The following is a 24,017-nucleotide window of genomic DNA, read 5'->3' as shown; positions in this document are numbered from 1 at the left end:
GCTATACAACACCGACAGGTAGAGCTGTCGCCGTAATGTACCACAGTCCTTTTTTTTCCTGCAGCACGAAGCATGCCTGCTCGCGCAGTGTCTTCGCACGCAGCAGAACATTCAGGTTCCCATTGGCGTATCATTCACCATGAAGGGCCGCTGGTACCGCCCGAAAATTGACGACTACGAAAACGATGACATCGGCGAGTACGGCCTATTCAAAGACTGCGTCGTCAGTGACGAAGATCAAGATGCAATTCCAGCTGCGGTAAGTAAGACGCCATGCTGAGGTGGTTAATTGCTGTGCCAGACGCCTCATGAAAACTTAAAAATGGGCATCACACAACATAGAGACACGCTCAAGGACACGTGTTCACCCCTCTGTGAGATACAGCATGAACAGTTAGGACTTCGAGAGTGACTCCAACCAAATAAGTGAATTTTTTTAGTCCGACGTTTCGGCGCCCAATCGTATTCTCCGCAGGTGGCGGTGTGCACCTTTTAAGAGATCCTTCGTAAAAATGAAGGGAGAGCGCGGAATGTGGGGAAACATTTGGCCGGGAATCGTTTCTGAACAGACGTGAAGGGGCGAAAGTATGCGATGTCTGCGGTGGTGCTCATTGGCTGGGATGACTGATGGATGGCCGGTGATAAAAACAACCTGTCACTACAGACAACAAACAACTACAGACAAATATCCATTTTGCCAGTATTTTCAAAATGCCAAAAAAATTATTAACACTGAGAATGACCGCTTTCTGCGAAAAACACAATATTATTACTGACTGTCAGTTCGGTTTTCTTAAGGGTCGCTCGACAGAGCTAGCTCTACTAACACAAAAGGAACTATTACGACAAGCATTTGAGCAAAATTTAGTGACAAAACTTGAAATTTACGGTTCCAGGGGCCCATTAATTGGCCTAATCAAAAGCTATCAGCAGTTCAGGTGCCGGAGGATTTGAATTAGTAACTGTACTACCGATAACTTAACCATTCATTCTGATGTACCTCAACGAAGCATTCTTGGACCTTTGTTATTTAATATTTACGTAAACGAAATAATGTATATTGACACCACTGTGCCATTCATCATATACGCTGATGACACTATAGTCTGTTCTGTACATCTGGCTGTGCAGGGGACCTCCTGGCTCTTGCGAACGCTGCTTTAAGTGAACGTAATCGATGGAGTTCATTGAATTCACTTTCTAGAAATTAAAACAAGACAAAGGCTGTACTTTTTCAACCTAAATACAAAAATTTCTACATTGACAGGCATTTGCAAATGGGTTCCTCGATTATCAACTTTGTGCCATCCATTAAATGCCTCGAGGTCGTATTTCAAGAGAACTTACTTTGGAACCTTTCTACAGACTTAGTAGCTAACAAAATTGCTCGTGTCGTGGGAATACTAACGAAACTTCGATTTTTTTCTCTTGAGCGTCAAAAAACTGCTTTACAACTATCTGTTCCTTTCCCATCTGAATTACTGTCATTTAGTCTGGGGAAACACCACGATGTCTAAAATCACAAAACTTCTTCTATTGCAGAAGAAAGCATTGCGCGCTATCGCGAATTCTTTATATGACGCTCCCACGCAGCCTCTTTTCAGCACCCTTAATTTACAACCGGCCACCTCCATATATCGTAGTATTTTACTCAAGCATTTCACTACCTTGAAGAAACCAAACACGCAATTTTTCGAGCATTTACCTCTATTGAAGATAAATTCTAACATTTATAACACACTTCACAGAGAAACACGGTACGTTCCTAAAGCGCGCACTAACTACGGTCAACCAATCTTACGCCACGCACTGCCTTCTTTCTTAAACTCACTCGAAATTAAATAGACACCTATCTCTCCTTTTAATGGGCTCATTGTGGATTTCTTTTTTTTTTTTGCTCTGGTATACACTGACGCCGTGAATGCTTAACCAATTTTCTCTGCTTGTAAATAACTTATTATTTATAGATGTGAATTTCAAGGCTGTATTATTTGTATCATTTTATACTATTCTCTTTCTGTAATATAATTTCTTGAAGCATTCCATTGTTGATTTTTTTACCCGTATGCATTTCTGTTATGCAATGTTCACTAATGTTCATTTTTTTTGTCATTTATCCATTATTGTATGTTTGTGTTCTCATTATTGTGCACAGTGCCATTTCTGTAGGGGGTACAGACACCGTCAAGCCGAATTCATTTGGCTTTTCGTCGGTACTCCTGTCATCTGTGCAGGTATAGATGCAAATAAACTTGAACTGAATTGAATTGATGCTGGGGGCGCTTGACGCTCCGGATTCTTTTCTTTTGCATCGTAAAGACGGGGCAAGTTGAAAACCTGCAGAGCCACATGAATTGCGTCATCCCGGATGTAGTGTTCACGTATGGGGGCGAATAGAACGGATTGCTCCGATTCCTGGATGCACAAGTTTCAACACTAGACGGGATTCTTAAATTTTTAGTGTATGGCTAAGCAAAGCACACGTGGCGTTTCACTTCGAACACCTTAACTTCGAACGTAATCATGCGCCAAACCACAAGGCATTTGTTGTGAAATTCTTTATCCAAAGAGCTGAGACTTATTGCTCATTGGAATCAGATCAAAAGAAAGAAAGTAGAATGGCTCTGAACGACTTTACACCAATGACTTCTTACGGAAAACCACCCGACAACAACAACTACAAGAGACTACAGGACCTTCAACCGTACACTTCCCCACTACCCCAGAAACGAGTGTATATAAGATACGTCAAAGGCGCCAACGAAGCTCTTAGACGAATATTGAAAAAAAAAGTCCTCAATGTCGCACATCGATCTATCAAAACTTTGAATATCCTTTTCCTTAAAAACAAGAACTGTCCACCGAAAAAAAAAGCAGAAGGCGTCGTCTATAAAATCAGCTCTGCCGACTGTCCGTTCACATATACATGGGAAGCCAAAAATTTGATAGAAAGAATCAGGCAACCTGGGAATGACGTCAGAACATTCAACTCAATAAGTAGCGCTGTCGCCGAACATCCTGAAGACTCAGACCACAAAGTTGCTTTTCAAGAAACCCAAATCTTTCAAACAGAGACGAACTCGACAAGAAGGCTGCTACTGGAGTCATGGCACGTAGAGAAAAGGGCGGGTAATATAAACTGCGTGAAGGGCAACCTACCTTCTGTGTATATCCATAGCCTTGGCGACACGACAAAAAGACGGAAAGGATACCCAGCCACATAGATCCCCGCTATAGGTCACCAGCACCAAAACGACTGCGCTCCCCTCTCACACGTCCCACTTCAACGGCATTCGAGAGGGACAAGCGCCCCCAGCATCGGTCATCCGAGCCCATCAGCACCGCCGCAGACATCGCATCCTTTCGCCACTTCACGTCTGTTAAAAAAAGGTTCCTGGTCAAGTGTTTCCCCACATTCCGCACGGTCCCTTCATTTTTACGAAGGACCTTTTAAAAGCTGCACACCGCTACCCCGGAAGAATACTCCGCAAAGAAGGAGCTGAATGGACATCGAAAGGACGGGATAATAAAATTGACCTATTTGGTTGGAGTCACTATCAAAGTCCTAATAAATTTTCTCAACCAGACCGGTAACTCTGTAGAAATGTTTAGCTTCAAGCATGAAGCGTGCTCTAGACTACAGCAGCGTTGTTCTATAAGGGTAGAAATGTCATGGTAAAGCTAGGTGGCATCAGCAATAAGTATATTACCTCTCAGAAACTTACGTATAGTTCTGTGGGTCGTATTGAGAGCCTCGTATTTAGGCTTCCAATGATTGTGTTGCTGAATTGCTTTAGTGGCGAGATAAATTAACCACTTACTTATTTCAACGAAAAATCATTCGCAGCGACAGCCTTCAAATCTTGTACGATGTTCATTGTGATGTCCTTCAATAACTAAAATTCTAAGCATTCGTTGGCGCTGCGCCATTGGTCAAATCCTTTTCTTGTCTAGCATTCGATTGGCCAAACATACTGCAGCGGGCCTTCATATTCTATAGGGTAGCGACATTGATCTTCTGCAGATGGCTATTGTCCCAAGTCCACAATTGTCATATTTCACCGTCGTCATATCGCTGTGCGCAACTTGTTGGACCTTCTGAAATCTCGGAAATAGTTTTGCTGCCCTTAATGACACCGCTATTACGCGTAACCAGTGCATTTTTTTCTCTTTGAGCAGGTCTGCAATCAGACGAAAACAAACTACACGAAAAACTTGGGTTTAGATAGCGCCGATATCACGATGAGGACATACGGCAAAGGTGCAATAGAGAAACATACACAAATGTTTGACAATCGAGCGACGTACCTCAAGAAGGTGAGTGACGCGTCTTGAAGAGTTTTTTGTGTTTCGTTGCCGAGACCTCATCGCGCTATTGAGAAATATCACTATGCACCTTAGGAAAATAAACAAAAAAAATAAAATACGCAGTTACCGCGTTTAGTGGCTATCAGTTGAATTGCCAAAACATCTTCTGCTCGTCCTACGCAAAAGCACAACGTACGGAATTTCTTTCGTAGCGTATTAATATTTCGTTGTTTGAAAAGGAGGTAAGAATGAAAGAAAAAAAACAAGAAAGAAGAAAGGAAATGAACGAACGACTTAATATGAGGGCCCTTTGCGTGGACGCTATCAGACACTTTGTGAAGGTGTCCCATAGTTATCAACAGCGGCAATGTCCACTGAGTTATACACTGCGCCTTGACAACATGCCGCAGTACAAGCCAATGTGTCATGGGAAACGAAACAGCGCCTTTATATCGGCTCACGCTCATGTCCGTATTGGCGAGTGTCAAAGGGTTGGGTCTTCTAAGAGTTTCCGCTCGTCCAGCATGTATGGCGTGGTTAAAACTGCTAGTCCTTGCTGGCTGTGGCAAAGGCAAAAACAAGGCACGCAGTTGCTTCACCACAGTTGCAAAGTTCCCAAATATGGGCTATCGGCCGTCCCAATAAAACAGGAGTACATATTATAATACGCCACATAACTTCCTAAAAATCTTCCACGAGTGAAGGTGGTTCAACGTGTCACGCACTCATTCTTCCGCTTCTCAACATAAATGCATCCTGCGTCTCTAAGAGCTACTTCGTGCGAGAGAACTACAGGTGAGACCATACATCTTTAAATATGACAAAAATATGTAGTGCACAAATTTGCCTTTTTTTACGTTTTTGCTTTGAGAAGGTATTCTGAGCCTATTTCTTGGGATTTATCTTTGTAACATACCAGCCATCATAATTTTTTAAAACAAAAGACGTCAGTAGCAGTCGCAGTAGTGCACATCCATTCCTAATGCAATGTTTTGCATTTATTATGCAATATTTGTTTTGTATGGTTACTTTTTATAGACGCATCGCTGTTCTGTACCAAAAAATTACGTTTAACGAAATGCGTGTATTGTCCATTTCTCTCATGGTGGCTAAACCGTCGCATTAGCTGCTCCAGAAAACACTAGCGCAACAGTTTTGTAAAGTAAATTTTGCACGAAACATTGTGGAAAGATTCCTCTGCTCGTGTGCAAGCATGCGTCTGTTTCCTAACTTATAAACCACCGGGCTGCTGCATTCAGGAAACGGGATTCAGACGTTAATTTCCTAATTTCTGAGGGTTTGATTGAGGCTACTGGGCCGGTCGCACGAAGAAAAGCGGCAGATCGTTGTTAATAGCGATCCGCCATATTGACTAATATCATTCTGATCCAACACACCAAAGAAGATGGAATGCTCTGAAGAAAGCGTGGTTTCTATTCAATGCCTGACACCTGCGCATAGGGCATGACCTCATAATTAGCGGCCTGCCGTTGCCTTTTGCAATGTGATAAATTTTCATGGAATACGGGCGACTTTCTATTGGTCCGCCGTTTGTTATAGTGGAGAATGCGATGCTACCGGGATTAGAGGCAGTAAACGCTTGTTATGGATACATAACATAGCAAGTTTCATAATCTGGTAATTTCTTTTTTATTTTGCACAGATATGTCCTGCTTTCGCTAGCTTCTGTTCTCTAGAAACACGCTTTAGGTTTCCAAACAGAAAACCTGGATTGTGAACAAGGCACCCATGTAACAGGTAGAACGTATCACATTGATTTAAACTTTAGATTCCGTAGTCGAAGGTCCGCTTCCTTTCTTCCTTCCTTTACCTTTTTTTTACCAGGAAACATATGGCGTTGCTAGCACACAGACGCATGGGTGGAATAAAATAGCAACACTTTTTTGCTCTTTGTCATCAAACCGCTTCAATTCTAGGCGTAATAATTTACGTACTTGGTAATTTCCCTGTAGGCCATGACAGAAGAAACTGCTGTAATGTGCATATTAAGCCTGTGTGAAGTAATTACCAAAGCGATTAACCTTATTTGGCTCTATGGGCCGTTTTCGCGGTTAATTGGCCGTACGACGATGGGTTCACTTGGGGGAGGGATGACGAGGCCACTCACCAAGAGAAAATACGCACGCATTTGGGCAACATCCTCTATTGTTGATTCGGGCAACCGAGTTGCGAAGAGAGCTAGGGAAGCGAGTGGAGGGATGGGGCATCGTGTTTGAGAGAGACAGAGATTCCTGGTTGGGGGTGGGCGAAAGGTGGGGCTAAGTGCAGCGCGGTAACTGTCTCTCAACAGAGAACATCTCAACCGCACTGCACAGTGGGGAAGGGAGAGAGAGTGTGAGCTCTCTCGTAAGGCAAGATGCGTGGATGGGTGAGCATCTTTGTCGCTCGTTAGCGCACTCATACGTGGCGGAAAGGTGAGGAAACGGGCGCATGCTCTCCAGCAAGCGAGCAGCTAGCAGGAAGGGGAGGGAGCTGTACGGAAGGATGTTACTTACATGTTCCCCTCGCTTGCTCATTCATCTTGCCTTTCGCTGGCCCCCCGGTGGTAGCCAGGCCATTGTGCATGATGCAGTGGACGATAATGAGCAGCGGATTCTCCACCAAGAAGAATTCAATGAAGGAGCAGGCAAGCATTTCGTCCAAGGCTCAAGGCCTTGACGCTTGCGCAGCAAAGAGGGCTAGAATTGGATGTGTTCGCTCTCCCAGACGGCCACGAAGGAACCCCGTGAAGGCGAGGGAAGGCGCCCAGGGGAAGCTTGCGGGCTCTCGGGCAACCTCATAGCGGGGATGGGCGGTATGGCGGGGGCTGACTGTCTTTCACACGCGCCTTCGTTCTTTCGTTAGTTCGGGCAATGCGCTTACGTTGAATATCATTGTGGCCCATGGTTTCTCCATAATTTGTCCGCGGGTGGAATAACGTGTCTCTCTTACGCCCCGAGAAAACGTTTCACTTTGTCTTATGATCGTGTTCCTACAAAGAATACATTGTCTGAACAAATATCACAGAACATTTACTTTCGTGGTTCTTTTTGGCTGCACAATTTTAAACTAGCATTCTAAGGGTACTTCACACATTTTCTGCACGCATCGTATTTATCTGTAGATTTATCTACGTTTGTATCTATGTACCTATTTATGTGTGTTTGTAGATAACCATTTTCCCGCCTACCTGGGTTACTGGGTATACTCAGCGACCGGATGAGTGGGGCAACGGGCTGCTGTGCTGAGGGAACAGGCTTCAAAAGCAACCATCGGAGAACTTGGTTCACTGAGTATGTGACAACATGTACATAAGTATGCAAACGTTATCACATACTCAACCAATCTTCAACGAACTTCTTTGACGTCGACTGGGACTACTGGGTATGTGCTTCTCGATGTCAGCTGGTCAGCTTCAATAAGCCTGTGATGCAAATTTGCGTCACTGGGTATGTGTCAGTAGGTGTATGACACTCTTCAATTAAAACCTTCGACGGCAACTTGGGCAACTACATATCGGCTACGAAAAATATTTCATAAGTTTTTCCGATGCTGAGCGGAATCGAGTCCCCGAATCAATGGATATCCTGCTGGACAGTAATCCGAATGCATGGGGGACTGTGCCAAAAACACACCGTGTATAGGCTCCTTTTCAATGAACACCTTTCACGCCAACGCTTTGGTAAGCTGTGCCATGAATGCACTCTGTATGGGCCGCTCTTTAACGAACCTCTCGCTGGTTTTGGTTACTCAGCATATGCCACTGAGGTTGCGTGAATTTAGGGGAAGTTGTCAGCGTTAGCGGGCACCGGCGTGCCATACCTCCTTGTATCTAAGTGCCACTAGACGGCGCAACCTGTCCAGAAAGAAGCGCGACAGGGGGCCCCGCTTGCGGCATGATGTCTTTATAATTCGCCCGCAGCTATTTGCACAGAAGAAAACATTGAGTCACAGTGGAGGAAAGAAAATCAAGGGAGCATACCAGCAAGTACGCGACTGCTATGGTAAGCAACATGGCAACAAAGAACATCAAACGCAAAGTCCCAGAGGCTCAAACATTGGCATGGGTGGCAGCAATGGAAACTAAACCTCCTATGAGTAACCATCTAAGAGTAAAAAACGAAATCAGGAATGAAACAATTTCATCATCATCATCATCAGCCTAGTTACGCCCACTGCAGGGCAAAGGCCTCTCCCATACTTCTCCAACTACCCCGGTCATGTACTAATTGTGGCCATGTTGTCCCTGCAAACGTCTTAATGTCATCCGCCCACCTAACTTTCTGCCGCCCCCTGCTACGCATCCCTTCCCTTGGAATCCAGTCCGTAACCCTTAGTGACCATCGGTTATCTTCCCTCCTCATTACATGTCCGGCCCATGCCCATTTCTTTTTCTTGATTTCAACTAAGATGTCGTTTACCCGCGTTTGTTGCCTCACCCAATCTGCTCTTTTCTTGTCCCTTAACGTCACACCCATCATTCTTCTTTCCATAGCTCGTTGCGTCGTCCTCAATTTCAGCAGAACCCTTTTCGTAAGTCTCCAGGTTTCTGCCCCATATGTGAGTACTGGTAACACACAGCTGTTATACACTTTCCTTTTGAGGGATAGTGGCAACCTGCGGTTCATGATTTGAGAATGCCTGCCAAACGCACCCCAGCCCATTCTTATTCTTCTGGTTATTTCAGTCTCATGATCCGGATCCGTGGTCACTACCTGCCCTAAGTAGATGTAGTCCCTTACCCCTTCCAGTGCTTCGCTACCTATCGTAAACTGCTGTTCTCTTCCGAGCCTGTTAAACATTACTTTAGTTTTCTGCAGATTAATTTTCAGACCCACCCTTCTGCTTTGCCTCTCCAGGTCAGTGAGCATGCATTGCAATTGGTCTCCTGAGTTACTAAGCAAGGCAATATCATCAGCGAATCGCAAGTTGCTAAGGTATTCTCCATCAACTTTTATCCCCAATTCTTCCCACTCCAGGCCTCTGAATACCTCCTGTAAACATGCTGTGAATAGCATTGGAGATATCGTATCTCCCTGTCTGACGCCTTTCTTTATAGCGATTTTGTTGCTTTCTTTGTGGAGGACTACGGTTGCTGTGGAGCCGCTATAGATATCTTCCAGTATCTTTACATATGGCTCATCTACACCCTGATTCCGTAATGCCTCCATGACTGCTGAGGTTTCGACTGAATCAAACGCTTTCTCGTAATCAATGAAAGCTATATATAACGGTTGGTTATATTCTGCACATTTCTCTATCACTTGATTGATAGTGTGAATATGGTCTATTGTTGAGTAGCCTTTACGGAATCCTGCCTGGTCCTTTGGTTGACAGAAGTCTAAGGTGTTCCTGATTCTATTTGCGATTACCTTAGTAAATACTTTGTAGGCAACGGACAGTAAGCTGATCGGTCTATAATTTTTCAAGTCTTTGGCGTCCCCTTTCTTATGGATTAGGATTATGTTAGCGTTCTTCCAAGATTCCGGTACGCTCGAGGTTATGAGGCATTGCGTATACAGGGTGGCCAGTTTCTCTAGAACAATCTGACCACCATCCTTCAACAAATCTGCTGTTACCTGATCCTCCCCGGCTGCCTTCCCCCTTTGCATAGCTCCTAAGGCTTTCTTTACTTCTTCTGGCGTTACCTGTGGGATTTCGAGTTCCTCTAGGCTATTCTCTCTTCCACTATCGTCGTGGGTGCCACTGGTACTGTATAAATCTCTATAGAACTCCTCAGCCACTTGAACTATCTCATCCATATTAGTAACGATATTACCGGCTTTGTCTCTTAACGCACACATCTGATTCTTGCCTATTCCTAGTTTCTTCTTCACTGTTTTTAGGCTTCCTCCGTTCCTGAGAGCCTGTTCATTTCTATCCATATTATAGTTCCTGATGTCCGCTGTCTTACGCTTGTTGATTAACTTAGAAAGTTCTGCCAGTTCTATTCTAGCTGTAGGGTTAGAGGCTTTCATACATTGGCGTTTCTTGATCAGATCTTTCGTCTCCTGCGATAGCTTACTGGTTTCCTGTCTAACGGAGTTACCACCGACTTCTATTGCGCACTCCTTAATGGTTCCCATGAGATAGTCGTTCATTGCTTCAACACTAAGGTCCTCTTCCTCAGTTAAAGCCGAATACCTGTTCTGTAGCTTGATCCGGAATTCCTCTAGTTTCCCTCTTACCGCTAATTTATGATGCCTCAATTTATGATGCCTCAAAGGGAAGCTCCTGGCTTTTTGAAGCGAGACCAGGATGCCTTAGAACACGTATTTATAAAAAGAGGTGCACGAATGAAGGAGAATGTGCTTGCTGCGCGAAAACTTGGGTAATAATGAAACATATCTTATTAGAATATGAATATATCTGCACAGCTGTCGGTTTAGGCGCATCTGGGCACCTTGAACCCATTGGGTTCAGGAATAACAGGGGGAAAGTAAATAGGTCCGCAAAAGAGATTAGTAAGAGGCGATTGAATGTTTGATGGCAGAAAAGTAGACATACAACAGACAACTGAAGCGCACAAAAAGAAATTTCCCAGTACTGGTTAAGAAATTTGTTGCTGGGATTTGTTTGTGTGCGCGGTTTTTTCTTCTTAACATGATACGTAAGACATTAGGTAGAATGAGAACAAGAGCTTGGTGGCACAACCAACCACCCCGTTTCAAAGGGGACACTGATAGCATCCATCCGTCAATCGGATGCGCGAAAGAGTCGTTCCATTGCAATAAATGTCCCATACATAACTTGTTTCTATGATGACATTACGTTCTGTCACGATGTTGATTCCGTGATAACGTGTTACCATTGAGAATCAACGTGAGACGTGTTCTAGCAGCCCCAATTCTAATAACACCCGTATGTATGCTATATGGGCATAAGCACTGCGCAGTTATGTTTACCTGTTATTTGGTCGATTTTCAAATACAAAGAAAATTCCTTGCCGGCCTTGGTCAAATTTTACAAGAAACGAAGCCAGAGACAGCAATTGTTAGTGGGATTTTACAATGCACTCTTATGTTTGCATCACATTTTTCTATGTCTTTTAACTAGCTTGGGCTCGACATAAATAGTTGTGCCACGATTATCAGTCGAGCATGCTTAGGATTGTTTTGAAGCAATAGCCATGCCAATGAGCATCCGTGAGGATTGCGCACATTGCGATGTGATCTTTCTTTCCATTGTTCAATATAAGCAGAAATCGCCGGAAGACTGTTGACGCTCTGATTTAACACAGAAACGCGCAAACTATACAGAAGAATGTAGACAAATGTGTACACAACTAAACGCCGCTTCCTTTCCGCTGCGCCTTCTCTCGCCATCACGCTTGCCTCGAGAACTCCTCCGCAACCGAGGGCGCTGCTTTTTGTGGGAGTTTGTCGAAGCTCATTTTGCCGAGTGCCACCTTATTTCTCAAAACAGCAGAGCATACCATCCTCAGGTAAATGGCCTCACTGAGCATTTCAATCGAACTGAGGGCAACGTACTCGCCTTGTGTTGTGCCATACGTGACCACCGAGATTGCAAACTCATTGTGCCATCTCTCTTATTCTCCGAAAACAAGGTCACCCAGACAATCAAGTGCGTCACTCCTGTCTGCTCTACGGTCGTTACCGATGCCACAACATGATTAGCATATTGTTCTACTGAACTGCAGCTTCGGAGTTTGGCTGGGTGCCTGCTTGTGCTGCAGCACGTCCTGCCTCGGAGCGCCGAACGTTAGCTTGCAATTTCATCACCGCTGCGCAGCAGCACTGTCAATGGCTCGTTTGCACAAAGACCATAATTTCGTAGAAAACGCTGACATAGTAACCCCTTTAGGGAAGCGGCGGGAGATATCTTGATGGAAAGACATATCGTCATCTGCATAAATGATTCTTTGTCTCGTTTAAAGATGTTCTTTAAACAAGTATGCTGTGCTAGCCACCTTATCATTAAAGCGGTGCCTTACGATATAGGCCACAAGTAGCAGGAGATATTTAGAATGAAAGTTGCACTGTGTCGTCAAGAGCACATCATTTTATTTGCTATATTTCTAATCTGTCTATCAGCATTGCTAGTTTGATGTTTACGAATGACTGGTGAGACATAATCTAAATTTAAGCCATGATTCGTTCTGACATTGAAACATGTTGCCATTTTCCCTCTCTGCGGAAAGCGAAATAGGTTCAGGAAGAATGCGAACATTTATGCTTTGAAATATCAACTATTGTAAGTTGCAAATTTCAATGGTCTACTTGCAGTGGCTTTTTCTCACACGCTCGCAGGACGCTGTGCTCGTATTGTGCAAGAGTTTTGAAGGTGCCATTCATGAAAAGTTGTCATCAGTTCTTAATAAGCATGAAATGATTACCAAACATATATATGGTTTCCAAAAAATAAATCTGGTAAAGGGGCATTAAATATAACTAACGATAAGATTATTGAAAACATAAAAATAAAAAGTTACGTTGGGTTTATTTTTGGACACAAAATGCCTTCGACTCCCTACATTAACAAATATAATTACAGAAACTGCAAAGGTATAGCGTACGTGCGATTTTTCTTGAACCTATATAATATTACTAGCTCTGTCCCTTTTCTTGCGTATCTATGCAAGAAACAAACAAAATATATTACCACTAGCACTACTAAATTTAGTCTGCGGCACAATATTTGCACGCAGTGTGCGTTTCTTGCAAGGATGTGTGAGAACGGACAGATAAAGAGCACGGAGCAGTTGTGAATCAATAGCGCATTCATTTATTGTGTAATGAGAACGCGTCGCTACGAATTGGATGGTTTAGTACTGTTACACTGTGTAAAAATGAATGATTTGCTCACCTTTCTGTTTGTGTTCTTCCCAATGCAGTTCTGCTACGCAAAGGACAACCTCACGCAAGCCCAGTTTTCCATTGCGGTATATGACGTGAACTTTGATAGCAGCGGCTCCATCTGCCCGCCAGACAAGATTGTCGGAAACTTCACCCGAACTCAGCTGCTATACAACATCAATACCTTCCTGAAGACCGGGAATGACCTATCAAATCTTACGGCTTGCATGACAATCACTAGTTAGCGCACTTATTATGCATTTGTCCCAATTTTCATCCATATGAATGCACTTCTTAGGGCCGCATATGGAGCAACTCGAATAAACACATGCCCTTTGTTTAGGTCATCGCTCAGTGTGAATCATGTGAGGCGGGCTATGAATCATGCGGTCATGTTTCTTGAACTAGACCCTGCTTATGTCTCTCCTTGGAGACAGTGCAATCACCAATTTGAGTTTCTGCAAAAATTATTTATATTTTCACAGCTTGTTGCACGTGAACCGCAATGGGAGTTCTGGCAGAACAATTGCTTCCAAGAAACGGTGGCCCTCTGACACGTGCTCTTTTCCTGTGCTTCTTTTGGAGTAAAGGATTTCTTCCTATGTTTAGAACATATTCTTTGTGTATTGGGCTTTTTCCTAAAAGCCCTAGCTCCATTTCCACAATTTTATTTATTCTTCAGGTTTTTCTTGAATGTGTGCTTCAGGTCTGCATTACTCTTAAATCGCCAGCCGCTCTGCACGCTTACGTTTGTCTGGAAAACTTTGCATGCCCCACACATGTGCACAAATTTAGGTTTACACTAGGCACGCACAAGCAGCGTATACCCAAATGTTGGTACCTTTGTGTGGCATGTGTAGTGTTCAGCACGACCGCAGGGAGGCTTGGGTCCCTCTGAAATATAAAAATTCCTGCCGGTTGTGTACGCATGAAGATTGCACCATGATTTCAATGTACGCATTGTCATGTATCTGCTCCGATAGATAGGTTCGTTATGTGATGCTTCTAACCAATGCAATGTATATATATATATATATATATATATATATATATATATATATATATATATATATATATATATATATATATATATATATATATATATATATATTACAAAGGCTAAAATCATTGATCACTGTAGCATCATCAAACAGCACGAGCCCTCTCGCAATCCCCGCACAGGTCATCGTTCGTCGTTGTCGTCTTCGAGCTGCCACCGAAAGCATGAGGCGTGTTTGCTTCATTACATTTGCCCCGGGCTTAAACGATGTCGTCTTGTCCACTGAGGGAGCAGACTAGAGGAGGGGGTCGTAATATGGCTTTAGCCGTTAATATGCAGTGTCTCGTGAATTCAACAACGATGGTATGGGGATGGGGTGACAGGCTCATCAATATGCTTGACAGGTGACGTGGCGTCGTTGATACATTACGGACTGTGGTACGTTCAAGTAGTTTACAAGGAAGGCCAGGTGTGTGAGGTTGTTTCTAAAGCCAAACAAGGGAGCGCCCAGGAAATGTGGGTATGGCCTAATGACTGCCAAGCCATGTCGTCTGAGTCTTAAGCGTATCGGTCAATTTCAGAAATTGTAGTACAGAAGGAGGCCGGTAGGACAGGATAGAATACAGTGGAAACGAAGGTCACGTCCACGCTAGATAACAAAAGGTGAAAACCAGTGGTCGCTTTGCGTCACGGTGTAATATACGAACATAACGAATTTGAGTACTGTGTGCGAATTGGTGTAGTCGGAGGAAACGTACACCCTAAATATGTCGCCGAAGGTTCGGCTAAACCGCTCCGTGAAACGCGGTCGATTTCTGGGGATTGATATTGCACTCGTAAAGGTGGGATTGTATTGCGCCAGACGAGAAGACACGGCATCTGTCGCGGTGATTAATAAGTACGTAGTTAAGTAGAATGAACATCGGAACGCCGCGCGCGGTCCCTTTGGGAAGGCCCTCGCCGGTAATCGTCGTGAACAATAATCCACTGGTTTCCTCATCCGTTGTATGGAAGCGGACCATGGAGGTTGACGCTGACATGGTCGAACGGTCGTGCCGGACACGGTAGCGGCTGTAGCCCGGCCAGGAGGGCAGTGAAGAGGGGTCTTCCTTTGTTGAAAGGCGACTAACCGGTACATTCCACTCCAGTAATATCGTTAACGCAGCCTTGTGGAGGTTTTTAGGACGCTGGTGTCGGCGCCTTGGGGGTCGGCGAGGAAGTACGCGGACATATAGGAGCGCATATAACCGCCGGGTATGTAGTTCGGCGTCCCAACTATATACCCAATATAAATATATAGATGATCAGCTTAACGGCGTAGCGTATGCGTTGGAATGACCAATGGAGCAGCAAAATAGTCGAGCAGTAGGGCATATGGTTGGTCATTGCGTTGCTCGGTAGGTATATCAATGGCGGTCTGTAGTGACGGGACTAAGGACGTAAAGGGAAAAGAGAAGCCGCATCAGGTGTCATCGGCGAGTAGGAGTGCGCGGTAATGTCGGAATGATTTCTACCGGGGCGGTACACGGCAGGAATGTCTTGTTCCTGCAGGCGAAGTTCCTGCAGACGACTAAGGAGACCCGACGGGTCTTTCAAGGAGAGCCAACAAATGTTCAGTTATTATACTGACAGAACAATAGTAAAGGTAAGGCCGAAACTTGTCCAATGCACAAGTGATGTCTATGCAGTCCTGCTCCCTGACGGCGTATTTGAACTTAGCTTTCTTGAGGTATACGGCTCGCATAAGGGACTTCATCATTCGCTGCTTTCCGTTGGGCCAAGACAGAACCCATGCGCACACCGCTCGCGTCGGTGTGAACCTCTCTCCCCGCAGTCGTATTGCGTCGTAATGGGTTTAATGGCGAAGAATCCGCGGTGAACCTTTAACAACCTTTAAAAAGATTCATCTCATGCTGAAGACCACGCAGAAATTCTGCTTGCGGTAAGCAGAATCGTCTAAGGGGCGATAATATATGTCAAGTACCCGACTAAGCGACGAAAAATAGGAACACCGGCCAACATCGCAGGGTCTTGATAGATGTGGGCTTTGTGAATTCAGCGACTCCGTGAAGCCTCCGGAGAGAGGGTAGTGTCGCGTCTTTGGAGACAATGTGACCCAGGATAGGTGACTTTGGGGCAGCGAAGCGGACTTCTTCAGGTTGAGCTGTAGGTCAGTTGAAATGAAACAAGTTAGAATGTCACGCAGGCGGACGAGATGTCTCGGAAAATCCCATATGAAAACAACTATGCCATCTACCTAACAGGAAAAAGTTATCCCACTTGTGGCTCGGAAGGATGGTATCAATCATGCAATCGAACGTAGTTGGTGCACTGCGAAACCCGAACACCATAACGTTGAACTCCCACAGGCCATCGGGAGCGACGAAAGCTGTCTTTGGGCGGTCAGCCTCAGCCATAGGATCCTGCCAATAGCCAGAATGGATATATAAAAATATAAACGTATTTTCCACCTTACAGAAAATTAGGCGGCGACTATCAACATAACATCGAATGAATAGGTCTTTTTTCGAACAAGAATGACAGGCTAGAACCCAGTATTTTGCGGACGCTGAATGACGGCGCGCTGTAGCATATCGTCAACTTGTTCCGTGATAAGCGCGCGCTCTTCGGTGGAAACGCGAGAAGTACACTACCGCAAGAGGGCATGTGAGCCAGTGTGAGTAGCTTGTCAGACAAACCTAGTTTTCCTCTAGGATGATTGCTTGCAGTCGGACGAAGAAACTAACTCGTTAAGGAATGTATTAGATTGGGTGCGATGAGATGACGAAAATTGAGCGGCGATGGCGCATTTGAACACGGCTGAAGGCCGTGCTGATGAGACAGAAGTAATGGCGTCAAGATATGAATGGGGGGTAAAGATCTTCCATAGACTTTACAGCTTGCACAATTCCTTAGGTCTCACCACGCACTATGGTCCCTGATTGCCGGTGCGGACTACATGTGAGTATCAAAGCGGATTCAGACCGGAAATGAATAAGGACGGCAAATGGGAGAAATTAGACCTTGCGGTAAGCAATAATGTCATATGGCTCAAACGCCATAGAGTAGTTGGCACGGCAGCACAAGACAAGGTCACAAGCACCGACGCCTCCGGAGGTAAATCAGTGTCAACGAAGACATCACCGAGGTCGGCGGCGGCCGATGTGAGTCACATAACAGCGAAAGGGCCGTTATTCGATTCTTCGATTCATCGAGCATTTGCGTGCTTGAAGAATCGATGATTGTACGGTGACGTGACAGTAAGTCCCATCTGAGGAGGTGATCATTAGAACAGGATGGCAACAAACAAAAAAAATTGGCTCGCTATCCCGGCCCTACGAAAGAGAATGTCCAGAGCCACCGCTGGTCGGATTGCGATTTCTTTATTCGTTTGTAGCTCCTCAGATTTACGCTGCTTCCCGGTACTCTGCTCACTGCCGTTGCCCATGATGCGTTGCCTGCTCATAGCAATGCTACAGCAATAGAATTAATTGGTAGGGTGGTGTTACGTTTCGCCTCCGTCGTGCGGTATAGCCGGCGCGGATGCAACGGACGCCGGGGCTTCGTTCAAAGCGGCGGACATTTTGGCCAGTTCAGCGCTGCCGCAACGCCTCCCGGCAAGCGCGTCCAGGCATGTTTCAATGCCACGTCTCTTCGTGTGTGTGTGTGAGTGTGTTTGCATGTTGGTGCTCACGCTTGTCAAAGCGCGGCAGCCGGGGAGAGGAGCTCCCCAACTGTGAAGCGAGGAGGTCTGAGCGGCGCCGACCCGGCGGATGCGTCACTTCTTGTCTCAATGTGTCCGTATGCCGCCGTCACGTGCGCCTCATCCGATTCGTTCCTTCTTGCCCTCGACTCCGAGAGTATAAAAGCAGATGCCCCCGGACGCCAAGAGAGAGGCTTCGAATTCTTCCGTCGAGTAACGTGCTCTCCCGTCTCTCCACTTCGGTCGACCTGACCGGCCGCTCTTTTGCGATGCTATAATAAACAAGTTGTTCTGTTAGCAGTCGACCCATCCTTTGCCAGGACCTTCGGATGCTTCCAGCTGTGCCCTAGTCCGCCAGGCCAACGCTACCCTTCGGGCTTGCGACCCATTTGCAACAACTGGTTGCCAGCAGTGAGATCGCGACAACGGAGGCCAGCAGCGAAGATATGCGGTCTACTGTATGCTGAGCAGCACAACGACCATCCGGGAGCAGTGCAACGAGCCCTGTGTGATGGCTGGTTGCCTGCAGCGGAACGACTGCGCTGAATTCTTGGCTGCGAGGTTTGGTGAGTGCGGGACTTTCTTCTTCTGAGTTTTGCCAGGCTTTTGTTAGTGTCAGAAACAGAGCTGGTAATTGTGGTTGTCGTTGCTGCCGGGTTAGTTCGCGGCAAGACAATAGTAGGCAGTAGAGAAAGCAGCATTCAGAGCAGCCATGGATTGGAAGTCGTTGCGCAAACCGAAATTGCTGGAGCTTGCAAGAGAGTTGGGTCTGGATGTCTCAGACAAACTCAGAAAACCAGAACTACTAAGGGCTATTCTTGAGTTAGAAGCTGAGGATGACGAGCTGTCGGAATGCCTTGAGACCATTGAGGAGAGGGAGTGCGAACGTAAAGAGCAAAAAGAGAAGGAGAAAGAGGAGCGCGACCGTCAACACGCTTTGGAAAGGAAGCGTCTCGAGGTAGAGATGGAACGCACTCGTAATGGAAGTCAGGCACACGGTGCAAGAAAACGAGTATCGTTCAAAATGACTGAGCTGATGCGGCTGTTTAAGCTTGGAGAGGACATTGGCTTGTTCCTGGTTAACCTTGAGCGAACGTGCGAGAAGCAGGGGTTTTCTCGGGAAACGTGGCCACAGCGCTTGCTCACTTTGTTACCCGGCGAGGCGGCCGACGTAGTGGCTCGCTTGAAGAGAGAGGAGGCAGAGGCTTTCGACCAAGTGAAATCGAGTTTGCTGAAAAAGTACAGGCTGTCAGCGGAGGCGTTCCGTCAGAAGTTTCGGGAAAATGAGAAAGGCAGAAGTGAGTCATATACAGAGTTTGCCTACAGGCTTATGTCAAACATGCAGGAGTGGCTCAAAGAAGCGAAAGCGTTTGGTGACCACGAGAAAGGTCTGCAGTGTTTCGGGCTGGAACAGTTTTGTAGTCGGTTACCTGAGAACGTGCGGTACTGGGTCTTGGATAGGCCAGACGTTAGTACGGTGGCCAAAGCCACCGAGCTAGCCGAGGAGTTTGTGACGCGTCGGGCTCGCGGAGCTAAGGACGGTCAAAAGGGTGAATTTGGCTCCAAGTTTGAGAGGCCGAAGTTCACACCCAAGAGAGCAAGGGGGGACACACGTAGTGCGGATGCGAGTGAAAGCAGTCCGACCGAACGTAAGGAGACGGCGGCAGCCGAAGCCGAACGCAGAAAGCGGTTCGAGACGAGGCAAGCGCGCGTGTGTTATACGTGACAGAAGCCGGGTCACTTTTCGGCGCAGTGTCCAGAAACAAAAACAAAAGGCGTGTTTTTGTCATTACGCAGCAATGACGAGAACTAGAAGCTTCTCGAGCCTTACATGCGAGACCTCCTCGTGAACGGGAAAGGGTGCGGAGTGCTTCGTGATTCCGCAGCTACAATGGATGTAGTTCACCCCTCTTACGTAGGAATAAATATGTTCACGGGCGAGTGCGCATGGATCAAGCAAGCCGTGGAAGCTCATAGCCTGTGTCTGCCCGTAGCAAAAGTGCTTATTGAAGGACCTTTCGGAGCACTTGAGATGGAGGCCACAGTGTCATCTATGCTGCCCCCCCCCAGTACCCATACCTATTATCGAACAGGTCCGATCACCTCCTGTGCGAGAAGGGGCTTTTGTTTGGTGAGGCTAGCGTTCAGGCCTTAACCAGATTGAGAGTTCGGGAGCTCGCTGCAAAGGCGGTAGTTGCGGGGCCGACGTTGTCGAACTATGAGAAAGGGTCGGAGGCGCAGCAAGCTGATATTCAGAGCACGTCCGAACTCAATAAAATTCAGCCTGTAGCGTTGAAGGCACAAGATACTGGAGGAAATGCCCGACACGGGAGAGTTAGAAGAGCTATCTGCAGGTTTGCTCATCGCGCCTACGTTAGATGGATTAATAGGTTGCTAAAAGTCAGCCGGTCGGCTTTGATAGCCGAGCAAAAAAAGGATGGCAGCCTAGAAAACATGCGCTGCAATGTCAAGGAAGGTATCGCCAAGAAAAATGTTCGTTTTGTGGAAAGAAGTGGGGTCCTGTACCGCAAGTATCTAGACCGCAGGGGAGTGGAGTTCGATCAGCTGATCGTGCCTCAGTGCTACCGTCAGGATCTGTTGCGCTTGTCGCATGGGGGTTCGTGGTGCGGAGACCTAGGAGTTAAGAAGACTGAGGACCGTCTCTTGCAAGAGTACTATTGGCCAGGGTGTTTTCGTGACGCAGAACACTTTGTAAGGACATGTGACACCTGTCAGCGGGTGGGCAAACCAGGGGACAAACCGAGGGCGCCGTTGAAGTTGGTATCTATCATTACGGAGCCTTTTAGACGGCTCGTTATTGATACAGTGGGGCCTCTGCCGGTAACAACCACGGGGTACAGACACATTTTGACTTTGATCTGCCCAGCGACAAAGTTCTCTGAAGCAGTGCCGCCCAAAGAACTGAGCTCAGTTGAGATTGTCAATGCACTACTGTCCATATTTGCGCGAGTTGGTTTTCCTGCGGAAATCCAGTCAGATCAGGGTACAGTGTTTACTAGCGCTTTGACGACAGCCTTTCTGGAAAGATGCGGGTAAAGCTGTTACACAGCTCAGTGTACCACCCAAAGTCGTATTCCGTTGAGAAGCTCCACTCCGTCATGAAGCGCGTGTTGAGAGCATTGTGTTTTGAACAACAAACGGACTGGGAGCTGTGTCTGCCTGGGGTGATGTTTGCATTAAGGACCGCGCCGCATGCGGCTAGGGAGTTTTCGCCAGCTGAGCTGGTGTACGGTCGCTCGATGCGGTCTCCGCTTCGCATGCTTCGAGACTCGTGGGAAGGCAGGAGCGACGACCCAGTCGTGGTGGAATACGTGCTTAGGCTCCTCGAACGCTTAAGAAGGGCACAGGAGTTGTCAGGTGAAGCAATGGCAAAGGCGCAGCAGAGGGCCAAGGTTTATTATGATCGGACAGCCAGGGCCCGTCGTTTTGAGGTGGGCGATGAGGTAATGATATTGCGCACATCGCTAAAAAATAAACTCGACGTGCAGTGGGAGGGCCCAGCACGGGTTGTTCAAAAACTGTCGGACGTTAACTACGTGGTGAGTCTGCCAGGAAAACGGAAAGCACAGCAAGTTTACCACTGTAATCTGCTCAAACCCCATAGACAAGGAGAAGTAGTGGTGTGTTTGCTGGTAAACGTTCACGAAGAGCTTCCGGTCGAGCTTCCGGGACTAGGCTCAATGACGAACAGGGAAGACACCGATCAAGTCATTAGTGACCTAATCAGTAAAGCACCGCTGTCGCCTGAGCAGAAAACCGAACTACACCAGCTCTTACAAGAGTTTCAAGGTCAGTTCTCTGAGAGGCCTCGTAGGACTTCTGTCCTTACTCATGAAATAGAACTTACCTCCCCAGAGCCGGTACGATCCAAGGCGTACCAGGTGTCACCCCGCCAGCGCGATATTATGGAGGCTGAGGTAAAGAAAATGCTACAGCCCGGTGTTATTGAGGCGGGTGAAAATGATTATACCTCCCCATTGATTTTAGTTGAGGTACCGGGCAAGGAACCTCGTCCTTGCGTCGACTACTGCAGGTTTAATTCCATCACTAAGGATCAAATTCATCCGATCCCTAACATCGAGGAGCGCCTTGAGAAAGTCAGTAGCGCTCAGTTTATTTCCACCCTAGATCTTGTCAGGGGTTATTGGCAGGTTCCACTTACAGAAGAGGCTAGTAGGCATGCGGCGTTCATTTCACCAATGGGAACATTCCGTCCTAAAGTTTTGAGTTTGGTTTGAAGAACGCGCCGTACTGCTTTTCAAGCCTAATGGACAAAGTGTTGCGGGGACAGGAAGAATTCGCTTTACCGTATTTAGACGACGTAGCGATATTCTCGGCATCCTGGTCTGAGCATAGGGCACACTTGCGGGCAGTGCTAACCCGCCTGCGCGAAGCGGGCTTGACAGTCAAGGCTCCCAAGTGCCAGTTAGCACAGACCGAGGTTGTCTACCTCGGTCACGTGATTGGACAGCGTCGTCACCGCCCCTCTGAAATAAAGGTGGCCGCTGTACGAGACTTGCCGCAACCGCGCACGAAGACCGATATTCTGTCGTTCTTAGGTGTAGCCGGCTACTATCAGAGGTACATCCCCAGGTACTCTGATATCGCGGCTCCCCTGACGGATGCTCTAAGAAAAACAGAGCCCCAAACAGTCGTCGGGGACGAGACAAGGGAAAGAGCTTTTAGCGCCCTAAAGAGCACCCTAACAAGCCAGCCTGTGCTACGATCGCCAGACTACACAAAAGGGTTCGTTGTTCAGTGCGATGCTAGTGAGCGAGGCATGGGCGTTGTATTGCGCCAACGGGAAAATGGAGAAGTGGAACACCCCGTCCTGTATGCTAGTCGTAAGCTGACCAGTCGTGAGCAGGCGTACAGCTCCACCGAGAAAGAGTGTGCGTGTCTCTTGTGGGCCGTTCAGAAATTGTCATGCTACCTAGCCGGCTCGAGGTTTATCATTGAGATGGATCACTGCCCTCTCCAATGGCTGCAGACCATCTCTTCCAAATATGGCCGCCTCCTGCGCTGGAGCCTCGCTTAGCAACAGTATTCCTTTGAGGTGCGTTACAAAAAGTGGATTCTCAAAGGTAACGCCGATGGCTTAAGTCGAGGCCCCTAACGTAGGAATCAGCCTCAAAGTTATTTGTTACTGATGTTTTTCTTCCTGAGGCAGGATTTTTAACATATTGCTTTTCTTTAGTGTTTCAAAGTCATGACGTGCTTTCTAGTGGAATTTCCCAATTTGTGGACGCGTTCTGAGTGCTGCTAGACTACTGTAAGGAACTAGGCAGTAGTATAAAAGGGGAAAGAGCCTGGCATGGCTTAGTGAGGGTTGTGTCGTGCTTACTGACTGAGCGGTTGAGTTTCGGCGTAGTTGTAACGATTGCTGGGAACGAGAACAAAAATGGCAACTCTCGCGAAGTCACTTTGCAGTGTCCTTTGTGAACCTGAACGTGAGGACGAGGCCTTCTCTGCGCGCTGCGCTCAAGAAACGCCGAGAGACGACCAACTTCGGCTATGACCATCATCGAGCGACATCCCTCCGGACAGCGGATGCCGTCCCTTTACCATCGGGATCTCCTTCTCCCGGCGGAGCGGTCTGTTACGTTTCGCCTCCGTCGTGCGGTATAGCCGGCGCGGATGCAACGCACGCCGGGGCTTCATTCAAAGCGGCGAACATTTTGGCCAGTTCAGCGCTGCCGCAACGCCTCCCGCCAAGCGTGTCCAGGCATGTTTCAATGTCACGTGTCTTCGTGTGTGTGTGTGTGTGTGCATGTTGGTGCCCACGCTTGTGAAAGCGCGGCAGCCGGGGAGAGGAGCTCCGCAACTGTGAAGCGAGGAGGTCTGATCGGCGCCGGCCCGGCGTATGCGTCATTTCTTGTCTCAACGTGTCCGTAAGCCGCCGTCACGTGCGCCTCATCCGAGCCGTTCCTTCTTGCCCTCGACTTCGAGAGTATAAAAGCAGCTGGCCCCGGACGCCAAGAGAGAGGCTTCGAATTCTTCCATCGAGTAACGTGCTCTCCCGTTTCTCCACTTCGGTCGACGTGACCGGCCGCTCTTTTGCGATGCTATAATAAACAAGTTCTGTTAGCAGTCGACTCATCCTTTGCCAGGACCTTCGGATGCTTCCAGCTGTGCCCCAGGCCGCCAGGCCAACGCTACCCTTGGGGCT

General features: G+C 47.0%; 1 protein-coding gene across 1 annotated transcript; it reads left to right on the top strand.

Moving 5' to 3' along the window:
* Nucleotides 1-70: 70 nt before the first annotated feature.
* Nucleotides 71-13,446, top strand: LOC142591162 (uncharacterized). Its single transcript, XM_075703528.1, has 3 exons — nucleotides 71-259; nucleotides 4,180-4,317; nucleotides 13,163-13,446. Exons 1-3 carry the CDS (start codon nucleotides 140-142, stop codon nucleotides 13,367-13,369), a joined length of 465 nt encoding a protein of 154 aa, XP_075559643.1. The 5' UTR covers nucleotides 71-139; the 3' UTR covers nucleotides 13,370-13,446.
* Nucleotides 13,447-24,017: the final 10,571 nt, after the last annotated feature.

Source organism: Dermacentor variabilis, chromosome 8, assembly GCF_050947875.1.
Source record: "Dermacentor variabilis isolate Ectoservices chromosome 8, ASM5094787v1, whole genome shotgun sequence".
Lineage (NCBI taxonomy): Eukaryota > Metazoa > Arthropoda > Arachnida > Ixodida > Ixodidae > Dermacentor > Dermacentor variabilis.
Note: the sequence above shows the minus strand (reverse complement) of the source record. Positions and strands in the feature narration are given on the sequence as shown.